The 22,893-nt window shown below is 38.9% G+C and overlaps 1 protein-coding gene across 1 annotated transcript in view; it reads right to left on the bottom strand.

Annotated features, from left to right (window-relative positions):
* LOC149182385 (recQ-mediated instability-like protein) overlaps nt 1–19,586 on the bottom strand; it is a 152,423-nt gene extending 132,837 nt beyond the window's left edge. Inside the window, exon 1 of the mRNA XM_089418503.1 lies at nt 19,297–19,586. Within this exon, the coding sequence (XP_089274629.1) occupies nt 19,297–19,434 (138 nt within the window). The 5' untranslated portion in view covers nt 19,435–19,586. The remainder of the gene's footprint in view (nt 1–19,296) is intronic.
* Between the last annotated feature and the right edge of the window lie 3,307 nt (nt 19,587–22,893).

Genomic DNA, 22,893 nt, shown 5'->3' with positions numbered 1-22,893 from the left:
GTTCTAAGCTCACAAAGCACATTTGTGGTGCTCATTCCTCCAAACCCCAACCCCTAGGGCTTGGAGTACCTCCCAAGCTAAAAATATCAACACTCTTCCTCTCACTTTAGGCCAATTCTTATACAACACAAGCAGGAAACCCTAAAAATAAAGTTTTTGATATTCTTTAGAAATAAAGGGATTATGGACTATCGGGACCAATGTCTATCTAACCGGACGACAAAGTCAAGATCAAAGGGAAAGAGGGTTTGAATGGGATGGAGAAAATGTAATTAAGCCACTCACTGATGTGCCATAATTAGTTTTATTACCCATCAATATACTTGGGTAACCCTAGGAGAAATTTGTTCGCCTATGATGCATCTTGTTAGCCAATAGCCCTACCATGATCCACGTATAACCAGCGTCACATGCCTCTCATCCATTTTTCGATTAATGCACTCATTGATCTAGCCTACTCATTTGATGAAGGTTGGTCATCTATTATGTGGTACTTTAACCATTTTCGCATTCAAGTGCTTTAATTTAATGTTTAAGGCACTCTAGTATGGATCACAAGTAGAAATTGATTATAGATTGCTATTGGTTGTGTACTTGTTCCATTACTTCACCTCGGTGGTTATCATGTGTCCTTAGTCCAATGTAACCTTCCTTAGGGTCTTTCTTTCACTATCTAGGAGGAGAACAAATAAGAGGCTTTGATGATGGTAGTGCTCCATGTTAATCATACTCAACACTTGTCATCATTCCCCAATGTCCATTATCCCATATTTTGATTGGTTGTTGTCAGTCGCTCATAATAGTTCCCTGTTAGCCCTGTCCTATGAGAAGAAAGGGCTAAAAATACTCAACGCTAATGCAACTACAAAAAAGGAAAATGCATAAGCCAAATATCAAAATGCAATAGCAAAGGATGTAAAGTAAGCAAAACCCAATTGTAACTTGAGCTTTACCCCCTCTTATATGGCCACTCATCCCAAAGAGTATCCATGCATATCACACCTATCAAAGTAAAAGGAACTCTTAGTGAACATCCCAACCCCGATGACACAATAAACCAGTCATCATAAAAAGGATATCATATCATCATTATTGCTTGATAGAACAATAAAGCTTGTTAAACAATATCAAAGCAAGAAAGAAAAAGGCAAATATGGGGGCTTGGAAAAACAAAGGTGAGGGAAGGAAACTAAGCAAATAAGCACTCTCTCTACAAAGGCGTTCATGGAAAATGGTTTTGCATAACCCAGTATGAGATTGTGACACCTTTCATGAAGTAAACCCAAGCCATAACACCTATCATTTGAAAGGGTCAACCTAGGTATTCTTCCTGTTCCTCCCCTTAGGGTTGGAAGCAACTACTAAATGTAGATTTTTTGTAGCTTAGGAAGGTACTTCTAGACTTGTGCCTTGACTAGAAGAACTGTTTTTTTGCCTCTTTAGGAGCTTGCATGCGACATGCAAGGCATGCATGTCAATTGCATGCAACATGCAGAGTGTGCAAGTGAGTTGCATGTGACATGCATGTAATACAAGCTAAATTTATGGCTAGTACTTGAGTTAAAGTAAAGAAAGTTAACTAAAGTTAAGAAACTTATCTTCAATTAAGTTGACAAGCTACTTTTGGTCATCAATCTTAGCTTAGAAAAGTTATAAATTGCGCCTAAGGGTTGAGGGAAAGACACAACAACAACACAAGGTTGAGAGCAACATCTCAGTGAGAGTGTGTTGGGTTCGAGAGAGTGTAGAGGGGTTGGAGATCTAGATCTGCAAGAGAGGCAATATCTACTTGATCAAATCCAGAGTATTTTAATCTGTGTTTTCTCAGTTGAGCCATTATCCCAAGATAGCAACCCAAGCAAATTTTGAGTTTTATTAATGATGAACTAATTTGTTGGGCAGAAATTTGTTTGTGATTCATGTGATTCATATCGTAATTTACTTCCACTAAATATTTTTTGTTAGGAATCTCTTGGAATTAAATGTCGAGTGCTAGGTTTTAGAAAATCTAACATGTTATCACAGCCAAAACCTGAATCGATCTCGAAATCACAAGCATTGGGTTCATATTGGATCGTCGAAGCCAGGTTTGGTTGGGATCATACGAACTAAAAAAGAATTAAGGCCCAAAGTAAATCGTCTAGCCGAGAGGAAATTTATTTCCCACAGGTCAAATTGTTTTTTAAAGGGCACGTTTTTTGTTTAAAAAAAAATGTGATTGGGGGCGACTAGGTGGCCGACAAGCTTGACCTAGCCGCCAACAAGCAACATCGTCTGAGTCAACAAGCTACAAGGCTATGGCAGAGGAGGATCTTTGGAGGTGGCCTAGGTGTTATATGTGTCAGGGTTGAAGACAAACTTGCTCTCAGTCTCGACTCTAGAGGACACAGGGTATGATGTTTGTTGGAATTTGGGTAGCTCCGGAGGTATTTCCGAGTGGAGAAAACCCACCAAAAGTAAGTTGGTTGGGAAAAGTACCCAAGTGGATGGGGTTTTGGACCCAAAGTTGTGGGTTTGGGACCAAAGGTAAAAAATTAATTAATAAATGGTTGAGTGGGTAAAACCCTAAAGGACCAAGGGTTCCCTAAATAACCTAAAGGAAAACTATAAATAAGAGGCTAAAGGAAAGGCCTAGACACACAAGTGGAGAAGGATTTTCACTTGCGGAGAGAGGGAAGCTAAAGGACCTAGCCACAAATCTACCTTAGAGGAGCCACAATAGCAAGGAGGTCGAGTTTCTCCATGATTCGATTAGCTAAATGAGTCGTTGCCAAAAAGGATAAGTAGGCCAAGTAGAAGGATCTAACCACAGAGGTCACAAAGGCCACTGTAAAGGGCCTCAATCTGTCACAAAGCAGGCCGAGAGGCTTCAGGATCCCTAGGAGCAGGGATCGAGCTACATCAAGTTGAGAAAAAGGCTAACGAGACTGCTATTTTGTGGAAGAGAGATTTCTAAGTAGTTTTTGTGAAGTTGTTCATCAAAGGAGAGCATGAGCAGTTGGGTTTGAAGGCTAGAATGTAGTGATCTTGATGGACAAAGTTGATTGTGTGTAGTTGTCGATTTGGGGTTGAGTTATGCAGTGACCTTGAAGGATAAAAGCCACTATCAGAAGTTGATTAGACAGAGAAATTAAAGGAGCAATTTCTCTACAAGAGGAGGCAAATGGAAGACAGGTGCTAGTGACAAAATAGGACTGAAAGCACTGTTGTAAAGGGGGCTACATCAGCAAGTAAGTTGGTTATTTTTGTCATTGTTCTTTTGGGCAGATTGATAGTCAAAGGGTGTTGCCAGGGCTTTGTAAGGGCCATGATCTTTAGTAAAGGAGCCCTATGTTTTCTTTATTGATGGACTAATAAAAACAAGTTTTGGGCCATATATATTTGTCTTGTGTACTTTCTTTGATTCATTGTTGTTACATTTCCATTGTGCAAAGTGTTTTGGTTGTACATTCCTAGTGCGTTTGTGTGCTTGGGAAGCCATAGACCTGACCTAAGGAGTGAGGAAAATCCAATAATGTTGAGTTCCAAAAGGGACAAGTATTCATATGTTCAAAGGAAGTTATCCAGGACATAGCAATTAGGCTTGGTGCCAGGAAGGGTAAGTGGTACAGCGTGGAGGACCTGGGGGGCGAGCTTTTAAGCAGATCCACGAGGATATTGGATCGTGGATCAATGTTAGTGATAGAAATTGAGCAGAAATTTTGAAGACTGAGTTGATATTGGGGACTCAGCATTCTAATCTGGAAGATGGGCAGGAGGCCTCTTCCATATATGTCAAGACCAGCTGATATGAGCTAACATTGATGGATGATCAAAAACAGGATCCTAAGAGCATGGTTGGAAGGAACAAGTCTTAAAATTAGATTCTAAAGTAAGTAGCAAGGAAGTCTTCCAGTTCAGAGGGAGCACCTACAGTAGTGGATGTCATGGTGGAATTAGAGACAGAATCACATGGACTGGTTTTTCTAGAACTACTTCCCTCGCGAGGAGGGAGTATTGATTTTTTGTAGCTCGGGCAAGTACTTCTAGCCTTGTGTCTTGACTAGAAGGACCTTTGTTTTGCCTCTTTAGGAGCTTGCATGCAACATGCGAAGTGTTGAAGCAAGTTGCATGCATGAGGATTACTTGCATTTTGACATGCATGTAATGCAAGCTAAATTTATGATTGGTACTTGAGTTAAAGTAAAGAAAGCTAAAGATAAGAAAGTTAACTAAAGTTAAGTAACTTATCTTCAATTAACTTGACGAGCTAATTTTGGTTATTGATCTTAGCTTAGAAAAGTTATAAATTGAGCCTAAGGGTTGAGGCAAAGACACAACAACAGCACAAGGTTGAGAGCGGCATCTCAGTGAGCGTGTGCTAGGTCTGAGAGAGTGCAGAGCGGTTGGAGATCTAGATCTGCAAGAGAGAGCAGATCTACTTGATTAGATCCAGAGTATTGTAATCTGTATTTTCTTAGTTGGGCCATTATCCCAGGACAGGAGCCCAAGTAAGTTCTAAGTTTTATTAATGATGAACTAATTTGTTGGGCAGAAATCTATTTGTGATTCATGTGATTCAAATCGTAATTTGCTTCTGCTAAATATTTTTTGTTAGGAATCTAACTGGGTTTTTCAACAATTTATTGCTTGGAATTAAATGTCGTTTGTTGGGTTTTGGAAAATCTAACAATAAGGTCATGTGATAACCTTCCTATACCTAAGTATGGTAACTTGTGCACAATCATAAGCTAGTAGGACATTGGAAGATAATACTTGTGAGAAGTACTTTGATGCATTTGATATTGAATATGGTCCACCTTGATGCTTTATGGTTCTTGTACCCATGATGTTCATTGCACTTGATTCCTTGAGTATGTGTTAAGTGATTCTTACAAGTGTAGTCAGGATCCCTTGAGGGATAATTTGATAATGCTTTGGAAGTTGGTCAAGGATGTCCAGCCACACTCCATAATGACGTAGGACACTTGATGGAGGACGTCAAAGCCTTTTTGAGGAGTATTGGCCTTGATTAGGACTAAGCACAAATTGTTGATTTCTAGTAAGTCTCAAATTTTGCAGGGAGGCTTGGGCACATGTATTCCAACGAACCCAGAAAGCGTTTTGGGAAATTCCACCCAAAAACAGTTTTATTAAAATAATTAATTATTTTTAAAGGGGCCCTAAATCTAAACTTAGGAAAATAAAATAATTAAAGGGTATTAATATAAACTATGGGTGTAACTTCTAGAAGAAGACGAGGATCAAGCAGAAATGATCTTAGCCATTGATTAGCTTCTAATCTGGGTTGTTGAATGTCAACAAGGAGATTATTTAAGAAGGCTTGAGAGTCATTTGGAAAGACACACAGAGAGTTCAAAATTTCGATTTTCTGAAGCAGAGCAACTGTCAGGAGAATTTTGATAGTGAGTTGTTGCAAAGAGGAGCAGAGAGAGTTTTGGCTAGAGGATCTTCTTTGAAGCCAAGAATTCTCAGCAAAGAGGCAGAAAGACACACAGAGGAGGCAGCGCAGAGGGCAGAGAGGGTGACGCAGAGCCAAGAAGGGCTCACGCAGGCCCCACGCAGAGCAACGCAGTAGCTTCCAGCACAGAGGTCTGAATTTGCTAAAGGAGTTGTCGTTTCTGAGTCGGGAGGGCTAGAAAAGGCTCCTGAAGGCAGATCGATTCTCAGTTGGGCTGACGCAGTGACTTAGAGGTTGATGCAGGGCCCACATAGGGGCAGCATAGAAGTAGTCGGGAAACTCGCAGTTCAGCTACCGAATCAGACGGGAGCAGCAGTGTTGAGTGAGGTAATCTCACCAGTCTTTCTTGCCAAGTAATTTTCTTGTAACTGGATTGTCGAGAGGGCATCCAGAGTTGTATTCAGAATACTTCTGCATAATAATAGAAAGCCTCAGATCTGTTACAGCGTTTTTCCTGCATTGAGTTTTTCTGAGGACATTTGTCCAAAAAATATTGTGTATCTTTCTTTATTGTTTTGTTCTTGTTTTGGGAAAATTAATTAATTAAGTGAACATTGCAGTTGTATTAGCTTCGATATTTGCTGCAGGAAGCAGTAAATAATTTGTTTCAGTAATTAACAAATAGGATAACTTTAATCAGTTGCTGCAGTAGTAGATTTGGGTTGGATTCTCGAATTTTCACACAAATAATATAACCCTCCTCCAAACCCAGGACCTTGGACATTAACCTTTAATGCTAGGGAATTGGCTTAGAGATTTGGTGCACCCTAGGAACAACAAAATGCCCCTAGACTAGCATTGTACCTTCTTGATGGATGTTGCTCTTTTCTTGATGATTGATGATGATGATGATGATCACTTGGGACCCTTTGGAGGGATAGATGCACCTTCTGCCTTGATGACATCATGTCCTAGGTTGATGATATCATCATAGCATCCCATTTGATGATGATGTGAGCCTTTCGAGGATGGCGTTGGGCTTGAGAGGGCCATTTTTGTGATGAGGCACCTCACTTGGATGGAGAAACATGACTTATGGGATAAAAAAACATCCCTTGAGTTATTCATTGCACCGTTTCATGGAGAGACATGCCTTTTGGATGATGATGTCACCCTTGGAGGATTTTAAACTCATGTGTGGGCTAATTGAGTCTTATTTTCATGATACTTCATTGTTTTGGCTATCTTTGGGGGTCAAGTTGATGACCCATCCACCTTGTATCATGGATTCAATAATTTTTTGGGCTTTTATTCTAAATTGAAGGAAATCAACTTTGTTACCCTCATATAAATAAGGGAGTCAATTTCCTCTTGGATCATTGACACACTTGGATTATAACTTCCCTTCATTAGTGATTTCTCTCTCTTGTGCATAATGGAGGCCTACTTGAGTGACTTTCTTGGGTGGATTTTATGGTGTTATGTGATATCTTTTCTTAGGTACTCATGGTGGATCATGGATGTTGCATGGTGAAATAAGTTAGTTTATTTGCTTTATCTTGGTACTATGTTCCACGAAATTAATGTTCTTGCGCTAAGTTAAAAGCATCTCTATGGGATTACCCCAAGTGATGAAAAGAAGAGTATAGGAGACAAAACTTGCGAATAGAAAAATATACATCAAGAGAACAAAAACAAGTCCAAAAAATCAAAGGTTGAATTTGATGCCTTAGGCTCATATAGAATGTTCAATGGTGGATCTCCATTCCCCCCTTGCTAATGGATTCTTTCCCATACATTTGGGATGTAGAACAATATCAAATTTCGTTCACTAAGGGCTGACATGGATGCAAAAGTGTTCAAGGTGTTGTATGCATGTGTCATACCATTCAATGTTCCTTGTTCATCCTAGTGGCATAACATGGTACAAGCCATCAACAATGCCACTATAGGGTACAAGGGCATTGAGTATGACAAAAACAAAGCCATGGAACTTGACAAGGAAAAAGCCAAAATCCATAGTGCTCTAGAACAATTTATAAATGATTGGACCAAATATGGGGCATCCATTATTTCTAATGGTTGGACAAGAGTTAAAAGTAGGTTAATGATAAATATTCTTGGTATGTCTACTAGTGGCATGGTCTTCAACCCATGACAACTCGAATCATTACAAGACCAGTATGTATATTGTACATCCCTTAATTAAAACCATTCAAAAGATTGGGTCGTACAATGTCATTCAGGTCATTCCTGATAATGCTATTAACTTTAAAGTAGTGGGAACAATCGAGGATATGCACCCTAACATTGTTTGGTCTTAGTGTTTGGTGCATTAAACCTCTTGATGCATGACATTATTAAGTAGGAGCATGATTATAAATGGATTGGTGCATTATACAAGAAAGGGAAAAGAATGATAAAATTTATTACCAATCATAGTCATGCCCGCTATGTGTTAGATTTCTTTAAAACCAAGTAAACTAATTTGTAATTTTCTAAGTGCAAAAACCAAGAAACTCAAATAACTGATATTTTGGAAACTAAATCATAAATAGACTAAGTTTTCTAACTTAATATGCATCGCGGAAATTAAAGCAGAAGACAAACACATCAAACCATAGAACACAAGATATACCCAAGAAACCCCAACTCCAAGGAAAACCTACAATGCTACGTGTGTTTTATTATTCTTCTGCAGCAAAAGATCTTCTTTTGAGAATTACAATAAGGGAGAAACTTCCCAGTTTATCACAAGAAAAATACTTGTCCACTCTCTAGCTAAATTGATTCCCTTCCTTTGCACTAGATCTACAAAACTCCTACGTAGATCAACAATTTGACCCACACATGCATGCGCACTTCCTCTCTCCTACATGCACATGCAAATATACCTTTGCCCTGGGTTGTATAGGCTCATCCCTCACTTGATTTCTTCTGCTTGGATTTTGAATTCTGCGATCTGTTGAAGCTCACTCTTCCTTTGCTACTCTCTCACACCTACTTATGCTCAACTAACTTACCACCAACTCGCTCTATCTCCTCTTATAATTTCGACCTCAACCCTAATCTCCTTCTCAATGGTTGAGATTAAATCGTGATCAATGGTTGAGATTAAATCATAAGTTAACTTAGGAACTTTTACTTTTTCCTAAGTCTAACTTTAGGAAATAGTTAAATAAATTAATATTCTACTAAAGTGGCAATCTTTTGTGTTCTTCTGCTAGTCTTAGCACTTAGATAAGCAGAACACTTCTTCTCTACTCCAATCAACACTCCCTCTTAAAGAGGAAGGCGTTTTGCGCTACACCCAACTTCTCTCTAAGGTAAACAAATTCGGTCCCTCGGAAAGCCTTGGTCAAAATGTCAGTTGTCTGCTCCTCTACTGGTACGTACTGGAGAGTAACGATATCTCTTTGCACAATATCTCTAATGTGGTGATAATGTATGTTGATGTGCTTGGAGCAATCATGAAACACTGGATTTTCAGAGAGATTGATGCAACTCTAGTTGTCACAGTGTATCACTGTAGACTCCAACTCTGTGCTGAACAAGCCCACGAGAAGCTTCCTCAACCAAATAGCTTCGCACCCCGCCAAACTAGTAGCCATGTACTCAGCCTCGGTTGAACTCAATGCGACTAATCTTTGCTTCCTACTGAACCAAGAAATAGTTATTGATCCAACACTGAATGCGCATCTCAATGTGCTCTTCTTATCTGTGGAGCTCCCTGCCTAATCTGCATCAATGAAGCCCTCAAGTTTCAACTCATTAACCTGTTTATACCACAACCCATGCTCTATTGTCTCCCTAAGATATCTCAATATGTGCTTCACAGCAACCCAATTCGGTCTGGTCAGCTCAACCAAAAACTGACTCACAGTTGATTGCAAAACATATATCTGGTTGCATGTTCACCAAATACATCAGTGACCCAATCATCTATAGGTAAAGTGTGGCACCTACTCACTCTGATCTAGATGTATCCACCTTCCTCCAGTTTGTGACTAGAAGTTTGTTCATGGCCCTACAATCCTACATGTGAAACCTCCTCGTAATCTGTAAAGAGTGCTCGCCTTGTTCCATGAAGATCTCTCCATCACCCTACCAAACCTCAAGTCCAAGGAAATAGTGCATCAGCCCCATATCCTTCATCTCAAACTCGCTTGCAAGATATCTCTTACACTCCTCGATGAACTTGTCTACACCTATCAAAATCAGACCATCCACATATAGCACCAAAATAAGTAGCTCGCCTCCAACAACAATGAAATAGAGGTTGGGGTCCGCTTCACACTTGATGAAGCCCAATCCCTAACTATTTATTCAAGCATGCCATGCCTGCAAAGCCTGCTTAAGCCCATATAAATCTCTCTTGAGTCTACATATGTGTGTATCTCTATTGCATGTCTCCAATCCCTCCGGCTACTCAATGTAAATATACTCCTCAACAACCCCATTGAGGAAGGTTGTCTTTAAGTCAATCTAGTGGATCTTCCACCCCAACTGTGTTGCAAGTGCTATAACTACTCTAACAGATGAATACCTGAAAAGTGGGGTGAAGGTCTCATCATAGTCAACTCCCTTTATCTGCGAGAACCCCTTGGCCACAAATATTGCCTTGTACTTCTTGATACTCCCATCATCTCCATGCTTGATCTTGTAGACCCAACAAGAGCCTACCACAAATTTTCCCTGTGGCCTCGGCACCACCTCTTAGACATTGTTCTTCATGATGGAAGCATACTCCTCCACCATGTCATCTAGCCACACCTAATGAGTGGCTACCTCCCGATAACCAGAAGGCTCAGCATCTATCAACTCGGTCATAAGTGCCATGTATCCTGTGTACCTCTATGGTTGTCTACTCTGTTGAACTGAAGTACTTGGACCACCAACTTGCTCCTGTGCCTCCTGGATCAACTGATCTACCCATATCGCTCTCCTTTTCCCTGTGTTGGGAGTCACTAACTAAGTGGACCCCACACGCTCTTCCATCTGCATGTCCTTCTCGTCCTCATCCTTCCCACTCACAACTGTGGTCTGAGGTATTGGCTGAGCTTCCTACTTGGGAGCCCAGTGCTCCTCCTCCTGCACAGTAGCCTACTCACACTCTAAGGACTTTCTCAAAGTCCTATCCTCCTCAAACTTCACATCTCTCCTGATGACTGTCTTCCTGTGTGCTGGAATGTACACACTGTACACCTTGGATGTCTTATTGTAACCCACGAAGATGCCCTTCTCTGTTGTGGGCTCCAGCTTCTTCCTTTTCTCCTCTGGTACATGGCAATATACAAGGCTACCAAATATGCGGAAATGAGACACATCCAGTTTCTTCCCTGTAAGTGCCTCCTCTAGGGTAACTCATCCCAACCCTCTGTGTGGGCTCTAGTTCTGCAAGAAAATTATTGTATTGCATGCCTCCGCCAAAAGAAAGTTAGGTAGCCCCTGGTCATGCAACATGGCTTTTACTGCTCCAACTATGGCCCCGTTCTTGCACTTTACCACCCCATTTTGTTGAGGATTATATGGTGTGGTCAACTCCCTCTGGTGCCCTCCTTGGCACACAACTCCTCGAATGTGTTTGAGGTGTACTCCCCACCATTGTTAGACCTCAATGCCTTTATCTTCCTACCAGTCTGGTTCTCAACCAAGGCCTTAAACTCCAGAAACTTCGAGAAGACCTCATCCTTCTTCTTCATGAAAAATATCCAGGTCTTCCTTGAGTGATCATCTATAAAGGTGACATAGTACTTGTACCCACTAAGGGATACTGTAGAGAAAGGACCACATACATATGAATGAACAAGGTCCAAGATACCCTTGGCCTTGTCATCTCTACTAGGAAAAGATGACTTGGCATACTTGCCAAGTGTGCAACCCTTGCACACCTCATGTTGATCCACGCTGCATTGTGGCACCCTTGTCGCTATCTCCTTAAGAATTTTCAGCGCTCCATGGTGCAGATGCCCCATGCACCTATGCCACAACTCTCCAAGCTCGCTACCTAAGTCACAACCTACTCTGCTTCTCAATGGTGCGGCTATCTCAAACTGTAGTATATGTAGGCTCTTGTGCCTAACCCCAATCTGCTTCACTACCTTAGAGTCTAAGCATTTTATAAAAACCCTACCATGTCTGAAGGTCACCATGTACCCCTTATCCTCCAATGTTGAAGTTGAAACAAGATTCTTCTTGAGCCCCAGTACATAAAGAACATCTCTGAGATATAGAGGGTTTCAAGACTTCCTCTCAAAACGAACTGTACCAATACCCTTGACTCTATACTTTCCATCGTCTCCCATCTCTATGTTAAATTGCATGCCCTTCTCTAACAATTTGCTAAAATACTTATTTTTTCCTATAATATGACACGGCACACCACTATCCACTAAACTTGCCATATAGGCAATGAGTGAAAACTCCTCAAAATGAAAATAGAACTCATCTATCTCTGTAGAGGTTGTTACTTGGTCCTTCTTGGATGCTTTCTTCCTATTAGGGCATTTAGTAGCGTAATGCCCAAACTGGTGGCACGAGAAACACTTGATCTTGTTAAGATCATTTTTCTTCTTCTCACCCTTGGAACTCGGTTCTCCACCACCACTGCTCTTTTTACCCTTGGACTTGGTCCCTTTGCTAGCTAGAGAAAAATTTTCTTCATCTTCCTCGCTTTAACACAAGATCCAACTTGAGCTTGTCTGTGAATCTCCTCGACACAATCACCCCACAAACGCTCCCAATCTGGAAAGTTTTCTCAGGCACATATCCCATCCGTGAAGGCTTGCCACGACTTGGTGAAACCCAACAAAGCAAAATTCACCAGATCTCTATCTGGAACTGTCTCACCCACACTAGCCAACTCTTCCTTCACCTTGGAAAACTTGGTGAGGTAAGAAACCACCGAATTTGACTTGGACATTTTAATGCTCTTGAGCTTGTCCTTTAGTACCAACTTTCTAGCCTCGCTCAAACCCTAATAAAGACTAATGATGGTAGTCCAGAGGTCTTTGGCTTTCTTCTTCCCAGTCAAGTGAGGAATAATGTGGTCTTTAACTCCTTCCAAGATAATCCTTCTTTCCTTGGCATCCATCTTATTATGTTGAGAAAATTGTTGAGGATTTGTTGGTGCGACTGGGACATTACCAACAAAATCCCAAACCCCTTGTTCCTCTAGCACCACTGCTATCCTTTCATGCCATGAAAAAAAGCTAGATGCACCATCCAATCTGTCTTCAAATATGAGACCCTGATATGCCATACAGCCAAATCGAATTATCGAATACAAATCACACTGGTAGAATCAATGCACGTTGCTCAAAACCCTAATGGCCAAATCGATCTGATACCTGTTGTTGAGATTGGTAGCTTGTGAGGTAATCCAAACACTAGGGTACAAGATTGTGGAGGAATTGGCACCACAAATGTCATGTGTGGGCTAAGTACCCATGAGGTGGCCTTTGCAGTGTTGCACCCAAGCTTGTGGGTTTGAAACCATGCATGGATTTGATGATTTGACAGTTGCAAATTATAGGGCACCCTTAATGGAGCAAGGGGCTGCTAAGAACACCAAAAGAGCATGTGCCAAATGGGAGAAAAGAATTTTTATTTATGCGTATGGGAAAGTGGCATAAATATTACGGTCGTCTTGACCTTATGGAGGCCCAAGAGAGGGCTAGACAATGCCACTCAAGATCATATAAATACAAGTGATGTGAGACCTCATTTGGCATCCAATCAAGGCATTTGTTTCTCATGTGAAGACAAGCAAAGAGGGTCGAATACTCCTGAGATAGCCACAACCATAGAAGCCTAGCGAAGGAGAAGATCAAGTATGTTTTTGGTTTGTTTCTTTGTGATTGGTTTGGCTATGGTTGGGCACGTACACACAGCAAAGAAGAGGAGACTAGGCCGAGACTTTTGAGGACAGAATCTGAGCATAAAACATCAGTATTCTTTCTCTAACAGGCCAAGAATTTCTGAGGTGTTACAAGTGGACAACTTTGTGGCTTCTGGAGGACCGAGTAGCCTACTTGGTTGCCACGACTAGGCCGCATACACCTAGAGCTGGACCGGAGAGATCAGGGTCTATTGGAGTGGGTTTGCAAGTGATTTGAAGTTGCTTCAGGTTGCCCTAGACAGGGTCGGGTACCTCAAAGAAGTCTTGCTCATATCTGAGGTGTTTTGGGAGAGCATAAGAGTATGTCTTCGGGGAGGAAGGGTGTAGGATTAGAGTCCATGATTGGACAGATGTGATTGGCATCTTAAGGACAGAAAGGGAGGACTACAGTAGGTGTTAGAAGGAGCCCTAAGTGCAGACCTATGAAGGACTATTAGGCCTGCTAAGAGAGGCAGAAAGTTTGGCTCAAGGGTTTGTTCTTTGAAGGGCTAAAGGGAAGCCAAGGGAGCAGTTGAATCTAGCCCTAGTTTACTAATTAGAGAAGGACATCTATAGCAATAGTGGGCAACCAGCAAGCCCTTGACTTGTCTTCATATAGCAGCAGAGGAAGCCAGGAATGGGAAACCTAGGAGTTTTTCACAGACGAAGTTGTGAAGAACTCACAGAAGTCCCTATGTGTTGATGACTTGATGGACTAAGGAGTAGCTAGAGGGCAGAAGTGTTTGGAGTCGTGTTTAGTGTCCTAAAGAATGTGTGTTGACTAATAGAGGCAGAATGGTGGAGCTGCAGATTGGATGTGTACAGGGTACGTGGACCGAAAGGAGTTGAGGTTGGCTATATCAACGTGTAGGTCAATTATATCTTGTTCAGGGTAGATTAGTTGTCAAAAGACTAACACCAAACCCTAGTTGTATTTATTGTATCAGTGATTGTATGAGGGCCATGATCCCTGGCACGGGAACCCTATATTGTTGTATTAAAGATTGTTAATATAACAAAGTTGGGTTGAAAATTTTTAAAAGTTGTCTATTTTGCACTAGTTGATTTAATGTTGTGTTTTTTCCACTGTGCAAAGTAGTCTTCTTGTTGCATTTGAGTTGGTTGTGTCAGAGATTGTAAGACCCTAACCTAGATTCTCTAGTGTCGTGGAAAATCAACACTTCCTCCGTTGAATCACAGAAACTACTCCTGAAGAAAAAATTCACGCTCGGTCTTCAATCAAAGCATGCGCTCTGATACCATTTAGATTTCCTTAAAACCCAGTAAACTGATTTGTAATTTTCTAAGTGTAAAATCCCAGAAACACAAATAACTGATATTCTTGAAACTCAAATCACAAATAATTGAGTTTTCTAACATAATATGCACAACGAAAAATAATCAAAAGACAAACACATCAAACCATAGAAAACAAGATATACCTAGGAAACTAGTAGAAAATCAAAAGTCAGAAAGATTATCTTGTCTAGATAATTACTTGTGATTTCTTTCCAATCTTATTAGCTTCTTTTATATCTTCCTTTATCTTCTTATCATCAAGAAACTATCAAAACATAAATGCATGAAGATCAAAACAACAAGGAGACAAGATATAGGCCAGGGCTAAAACCACTCTTCTAGGGGAAAACCCAAAAATTCTCTTCTCTTCTTTTAGAACCAAATCAAATGAGACAACCAAGACAAAGACCTCCTCCAATCCACCAAGTCAGCCTCCCAAGATAGTCCTTCCAAGATGATCAAGATCAACTTCTAGTCAGCAAGAGTCAACCTTCTTCAACACTTTAACAATTACAGACTTCGTCCTCCTGCAACAAAATTTCGGCCTCCTATTATAGGTCTGCAATTTAGGCCCCTTCCTGCAGCCCAGAAACTCGCATAGGTGACTGAAAAAGAGAGAATTTTGGCTCCCTTTTGCTAAATAAATGTCTCCTTCCTCTTTGTTATGATTCTCCTTCTTCTTTTAGGTATTTTGCACTTATTTTTCCTTCTTTCAACTCCAAATCGATACTTGATGTATTGGATGCCCAAATCGATCAAATTGCACTTCTATTTATAGTCCTTATATGTGGTCAAATTCCCCTAATGAGGCCAACTTGATTGGAGGGCAGGCCGACTTGGTGGAGGAGGGTTTACATGACCAGTTACATAAAATAAATTTTGTTTCTACGACACAATAAGCCCAAGAAGCGTCTATTACATAATGACAAGGACTTTGACACATGACATAAACCCTAGAAGCACTCAATGGGTGCTTTGACCTAGAATAATAAATAAAGCATGAAACCCATGCTTATAAATAATTTTTCTTTTACAATAAATTTTCTTTTCTTTCTTTTAACAAGTACATTACATCATGACTCAAATACAATTATGAAGACTGATACTAGTTACATTTCTCAACATAAACACCAACATCGGGGAAAACCTACAATGTTATGTGTGTTTTATTATTCTTCTCCAACAAAAGATTTTCTTCTGAGAATTAAAACAAGGGAGAAACTTCCCATTTTATCACAAGAAAACTACTTGTCCACTCTCCAGTTAAATCGATTCCCTTCCTATGCACTAGATCTGTGAAACTCCTATGTAGATTAGCGATTTGACCCACACATGCAAACACACTTCCTCCCTCCTGCGTGCATGTGTGAATAGACCTTTGCGTTGGGTCGTAAAGGCTCGGCCCTCACTTGATTTCTTCTGCTTGGATGTTGAGTTCTGCAATCTACTGAAACTCTTGCTCTTCCTTCGTTGCTCTCTCACACGTGCTAATGCTCAACTGACTTATCACCAACTCGCTCTATCTCCTCTTGTAATTTCAACCTCAATCCTAATCTCCTTCTCAACAGCTGAGATTAAATCGTGATTAATGGTTGAGATTAAATCATAAGTTAACTTAGAAACTTTTAATTTTTCCGAAGTCTAACTTTAGGAAATAGTTAAATAAATTAATATTCTGCTAAAGTGGCAATCTCCCGTGTTCTTCTAGTAGTCTTAGCACTTGGACAAGAAAAACACTTTTTCTCTACTCCAATCAACACTATGTTTTCCACAATCCCTCTAGTTGGAGCTACTTAACATTGCAAAGACCAAATTTGTTAGTTATTTGCCCACTTTTAGGTGTCTTTTGGAGGTAAGAAACACATTGGCTACTATGGTCTCAAGTGCTTCATGGCAACGTTTAAAAAGCAAGGTTGTATCTAAATTTGACATACATGAATTTCAAGAGATGGAGACCTTGTTCTTGATGGTCAGTTTTGGGGACAAGTTTGGTATCTTCCACAACACACCAAGCCCATTTATAATATTATTTGGTTTCCAAATACAAATCAATCAAAGGATTGGGGAGATGTATGACCAATAGACAATATGCTAGGCCAAATCATAGACATCGTTGAGCAAAAAATGTGAAATTGTATGATCATATTCATAAACATGTGTTCAAAAGGTTGAACAATGTAATTGTTCCACTCCATGACTTAGTGTGTCTCCTTACACCCAAATATTGTTCTCCATCTTGGTTGGCCTAACCAACACCTCGATGTGGAGTTAGGAAAAAATACTACACAAATCTAGAGCTACATGGAGGGTAAGGGCTTGCATTGGACAAGTTGGTCCCAAATGAAGAGGAGTGTACTCAAGTACAAATCAAACTAAGTTTGATCCTAATGAAAAGGAGTGTGCTCAACCATGAAGAAAATTGAGCAAATACATCAATGAACATGAAATCTTTGCTATTTTGCAGGCAACCAAAGGTCGAGATAGTTAAATCCTATTGAATTGCGGGAAATATATGGCGTCTTTACCACACATTTGCATAACTGGGCGGTGAGGGTGCTTTGACAAGTTGTTGACACTTATTTTGCAAAGAACAATTGAAGCACCTATAGCATCATCCACATTGTGAAAAGAAACAACTTGAATGTAGACCGAGCAAAAAGCTTGGTTTATGTGCAGTGTAGCTTGAGGTTGTTGTCCCATTATTGTGAGGTAGCGAAGAATGATAAAAATAGATGACTTGGGACAACAATCTAGAGGAGGCTAATTTGGAGGATGGACCCATTTCTCTAGAGCAACTGGAAACTGAACTTACAGCTAACATGACTCATTATGATGATCATGTAATAGAGATGCCACCCCATCCACAATCAAGTTTCCAAATGTAGTATTTTTGCCTTTAGCTTAGCAACCTCTAGTGTTGCACGGGGTCATATTGATATAACTCATGGTCATGTTGCATGACCACTTCCACCTACTTCTACTCTTCTTGTTATGAGATCATGGAAAAAGAGATTAGAAGTTCCTTGTGGCGAAAGGAAAGCTTCGTAGATAGTACATTTATTTGTCCTTTTTGTTTAGAATTTGATTTCTAGAACTTGAGTATTTTGTCTTTCTTTGGCCTATTTTGTAAACATTATATGACGATTTAGATTTGCACCTACTTTAGATCTGTGGATTACATATTACAGCTTGATGCTCGACTTCATTTTATGGTTGATGTTATCTCTCAGAATTTGTTGATGACAAATGTTATCTATTAAAACTCTAAAGTTGATGTTATGGTTGATCATTCGATGACAATGATATAAATTATAACTGCTAGATCACTGATGTTATGTGTGTACTAAATGGTTGATGCATTAATGAGCATCATTAATCTAACATTTAAATCTATGTTTTCATGTCTTTTGCAACTAGTTCAACATTCTACATGTAAAACATATTAAAATATATTATATAAAAAATGCTCTGAAAGCTTTTGAAATTGGCACTTCCACTTCCAGTTTCCATTTGTTACTCTCGCTTGGCTTTCGCGCCCAGGAACATAGAGTCATAGACATTACATATATTGTGAAGCTGTGGGTTTCTGGTGTAAAAGAAATATAAGTGCATAAATGAGATTCATTCTTCATGGACCTTGAAAGACATTGCAAGAGTTTAATCAAACTTTGAAATTCATTAGGGATTCGGTTAAAATAGGGATGTTCAAACTTCACACAAGCATGGCCACCAACAACCCAGTGAGAGTAAACCACGAGGTCTTAGTCTTGGCTCATAAAAAAATCTAACAACACTACTGAGAAAAGATTGACTCATATCAGTAGCTGTGCAGCCAAATTAAACTCTCAATCTCCTTTTCCAAGGCCAACCGTTACAATCAGCTGTATACAGATTTTATGTTTTCTTGCATCTTACGTAAATGCTATTTGACGCATACGCTCTTGAATGCTTGCTCTTGCCATAAAGAAATAGCTTCCAGAATGGAAACCAAAGATAGTCAACATTAACAGAGAGAACACTGTGAAAATTTTAAATTTTAGGGGTTTATATTGCAGGTTGTTAATGAAAAAAAAGCACACATTATTTCAATTTCTATTTTTTTTAAATGATGAATCAAACTTTATAATACAAAATTATTTTACTATTATATATAAAATATTAGAAATTTGAATATTTTGACAAAAATATCACCAAATATTTTGCATTGCAGATTGCATATCAGAGACCAGTAACATTCCCCAATTTGCATATTAGAGACGACTCACATTCCCCAATTTGCATACTAGAGACAAGTAACATTCCCAGAAATTTCTATACTTTAGCATAAATTTTTCCAGTAACGGGCAATCAAATCTGTCACATGGGCATCAGTGTGTGCACCATTGCATTGCTTTCATCCGCTGACATAGGAGGGGGGACGTAAGCAAGCTGCAACAGCAGCAGCTGTGGAAGGAGAAGGCGACTCGGGAGAACCAAAATGTAATACGGAATGTAGTACAATAATTTCAATGCCAATTATAACCCATTATTTAAAAATTAAGCACCTCAGTGTTAACTCTGACAAACCCAATAACAGGAACACTACCTGTTAATCCAAATATTCATATACGTGATAATTGGAGAAGAGTAGTTAATGGCTTGAAAACTCCTGTTCAAACATTTCCCCGGCGGGGTGGGAGGCAATAAAAAGAATAAGAAAGATTATAGTCATAGTTACCTGTAACCAGGCTCGCTGAAATAAAAGTGTGCCGAGTGTCATGGCCGACCCTCCTCCTGTTGTTTCAGTAGAGGGAGACGGTCGAGCGTTGTTCAATTGAGCAGCAAACAATTTAACGGCAGCTAGATTGTAATCCATTCTTCCTCTAACTCACTTCCAACTTCCTCGATGTGCAAATGTAGGTTTTCGTTTTGCCCATCCACTGAAGTGCCAGGTTTTGCAGAGTTCCGACCACTTTTTTCGCACCACCTTAAACATTGATGCTTTTCAAATATACTTTGAAGTTCATATTTATGAGTGACCTTAAACATTGATGCTTTTCAAATATACTTTGAAGTTCATATTTATGAGTGAAATTTCATAAGATGGATTCTCTATCAAAAGTTTAACATTGTTTCCTTGTCACATGCTGTTATGTTATTAATCCTCGCCCATTATTAGTATTAGAAATCAGAAGCGAAGAAATTTCATAGAATGGATTTTTTATTTTTTTTAATAATAAAAAAAAAATTAAAGAGTATAAAGAGATTTCATATTATTGGTGTTTGGTAGATTTAGAGGTAAAATGAATCTAAATTTATTTTATTATTAACTAACACAATCATATTAATAAATGTGATTGATATATATAGTAGGCATCAACTTAACATATACACTTAATATTAAATTTCAAAAATATATTTTAATTAAAAATATTTAAATTGTTATTTAAAATCAAAGGCATTTTCACAAATTTGTATAGATTAGTAATATATAAAGAAATATAAATAATAAATATAAATATGAAAATGGCTAAACTCATGAACCACAAAAGACCAATTGTAAATATGACAAACAGACAGGCTAAGATAAAGTAAACCACATTCAATCAATCTAAAATTAAGCAAAATCAAACTACATAAGAAGAATGTAAAATTAATATGCAACGAGAGACGCAAGAAGAGAAACCTAGATCTACGGTTTGCTTTGAGTATCGTTAAAAGAAAGCACATTTTGTATAACAAAAAGGTCTATTTAGAGTAAATATAATAAGCATCAGTGGAGGTAGAAGAAGAGAAACTAAGTTCAGGTGGGGGTGGGAAGATAGGAACCTAGAGTAATGAGTAAGCAGCTCTTTTGATAAAAGAATACCAGTGATTAACAAAAGGATGATATTAAATTGTATGATAGGTTTTTCCATGAGAAATGAGAATCAAATGTTGCTTGCATGTTGGCAAATGAGAATCAAATGTTGCTTGAATGTCCATATGCGATGACAAACGATCATATTCATTCATTCAAGACGAAGACATAGATTCGCCATCCCTACAACTTTTGATCACAATCTTTACTTTTTACTTCGTAAATGAAATTACTTCGCAGTAGTGCCTTCTCAGAGCTTACTAAATGATAACAATACGGAATTAACAAACATGAAATCAAATTAAATTATATGATAAGAAAAGAAGAAAATATGAATTATTGGGTTCCATTCATACAGTTCTAGGAAATTTTGTGTGACTTTGTGCACAGTGTTTTAACCCTAATTCTATCTTGATCATCATGTATCGACTCTTCACCACATTATCTTTACCCAATCTTGTTCAAGAATCTTATTCAAATTCATTGTTACTTACTTGAAAGGGCATTCTACCACTTGATCCAATCAACAGTGTGGGGAAATGAAGGGCTTACCCGACCAGTCGGTCGTTTCAATTTCAATTAAAATAATTCATTAAATTATTTTGTAGCGCGCAATATGAGAGGGTTTAGCAAAGTAATAAGGCGAACGCTAAACCAAACGAAACCACCGATTCCATTCTAATATGCTTAACAATGGTGAAATAAATAAAATTTAAATTAAATATGATATTCTTTGATTTGAAATTGAAAACTTGTTCATATACTTTTCACATCATCCATTAGATCATGTATTAGATGAAGAATATTTTCTTGATATCAAATCTTGTCCATTCAATTATTAAAAAAACAAAATTCCACAAGCCCAATTCCCATATAGACCATGTCTACAACGTAATTATAATGATCATGATAAATATAATTATTTATTATTTATATTTTATTCTATTTTATTTTATTTGTAATTTTATGTAATTTAGGCAAGTAAAAATGTTTTTTGGATAATCGTCATTATTAATTTTTTACTTTATTTAATTATATCTTGACTGAGTCACAATGTTTAGGATATTATAACATCTCTACCTATTTCGTTGGAGAGCACCTCTCCAAACAATTACTTTTAAACTTTTATTATTTTGTAATTGAGCCCACATGTAAATGTTTACAAACATTTACACCACCACAACATCTCCCCCATGTCTTTTTGCTTTTAGATTTAATTTAGACTAGCACATCTACATTAATAAAATGTGGTTGATATACGTTGTAGGCGTCAGTTTATTTGAATGTTTAATGACACAATCGGGTGTAAATTCAAATTTTATTTAACCATTTATCTTTAGGAGATGTTAATACAAAGGAATCATACAAGTTGACTCAATATGTCTAATATTTTAATTTTATTTAACATATTTTTTATTTTATTTATAATAAATGAATTAAGAAATAATGGCAACCAAAGTTATTTATAATTAGTCATTGTTTTGCTCCCCTATGGGGGTGTTGGACTACGGAAGCCACCTATCACGTGAAGGATGACAGATAGGCCTTGGTTAATGCAAGGGAGAGCAGGACATCATCCCCTCTACCACGCGACAATAATTACTCCTATGCTCGCTTGTGTGAACCATTTGCCCTCGTCTACATGCAATCAATTCACTTTGATCTGGGATTCAATGGCATCGTCTCACCCTCAGTTATATTGCATGGTTCGTAAAGTTCTTTGGTTGTTCTATGGCTCACCGAGTATTGCATACCCCTCTCTGCTCTTATCTCTTCTGGTACTTGGGCTAGGGGTGGTGGTGGCATGTCTTATGCTCCTCTTGCAAGCCTAATGCAACATTCCCTCGCTCATTCCTGCGATTTGAAAAATTTTCCCTCTTTGTCCAAAACCAGAGGGTGTGTCGTCTGCGGCTCTAGTTGGTTTCGGGTTTAATCACCTTGCGCTCTTTGGGTTTCTCGCCTTGATCTTTTGGTGGGCGCTTATTGAGTTGTTTGTGTCTGGTGTCCACTGCTTGTTTTACTAGCTTTGGGTTCGTTGGTGGTGTTGTCTTCTTTTGGGTTGCGAAATTGGCTTAAGGGAAGTGTTGGTCTCCGAGTGTTCTCGCCTCTTAGTTCTTCATTCTTGGAGTCACTGATTCCAGACCTCCCTTCAACATCCCAGTACGAATTTGTCGTCGATTTGGAATTTGGGAACCCGCTTTTCAATTTTCTCTCGTGTGTTGTCTGTTATTTCTCATCTAGTATTTTCCTTTTTGGTATCTCTCACTTGTTCTAGTCTGGTTCAGTTATAGTCTAGTGGTGAATTTCCAATGGTGGCAATTTTCGTGTTGTATAATCTTTCTTGTTTGGTCCACGGTGGGGTCTGCTTGGTCCCTGGTGGAAGGTGGTTGCACAATGGGGGTATCAATTCTCTAGGACTTTGGTTTCCTTATTGCCTTTATCATGAAGCCTAGCCCCCACTCCTTGTGTGTCTTG

The sequence above is a fragment of the Pinus tabuliformis genome, chromosome 3_2 (genome assembly GCF_031772625.1).
Source record: "Pinus tabuliformis cultivar Carrire ecotype Pingquan chromosome 3_2, CPIR1, whole genome shotgun sequence".
Lineage (NCBI taxonomy): Eukaryota > Viridiplantae > Streptophyta > Pinopsida > Pinales > Pinaceae > Pinus > Pinus tabuliformis.
This window is presented reverse-complemented; position numbering and strand designations above follow the sequence as displayed.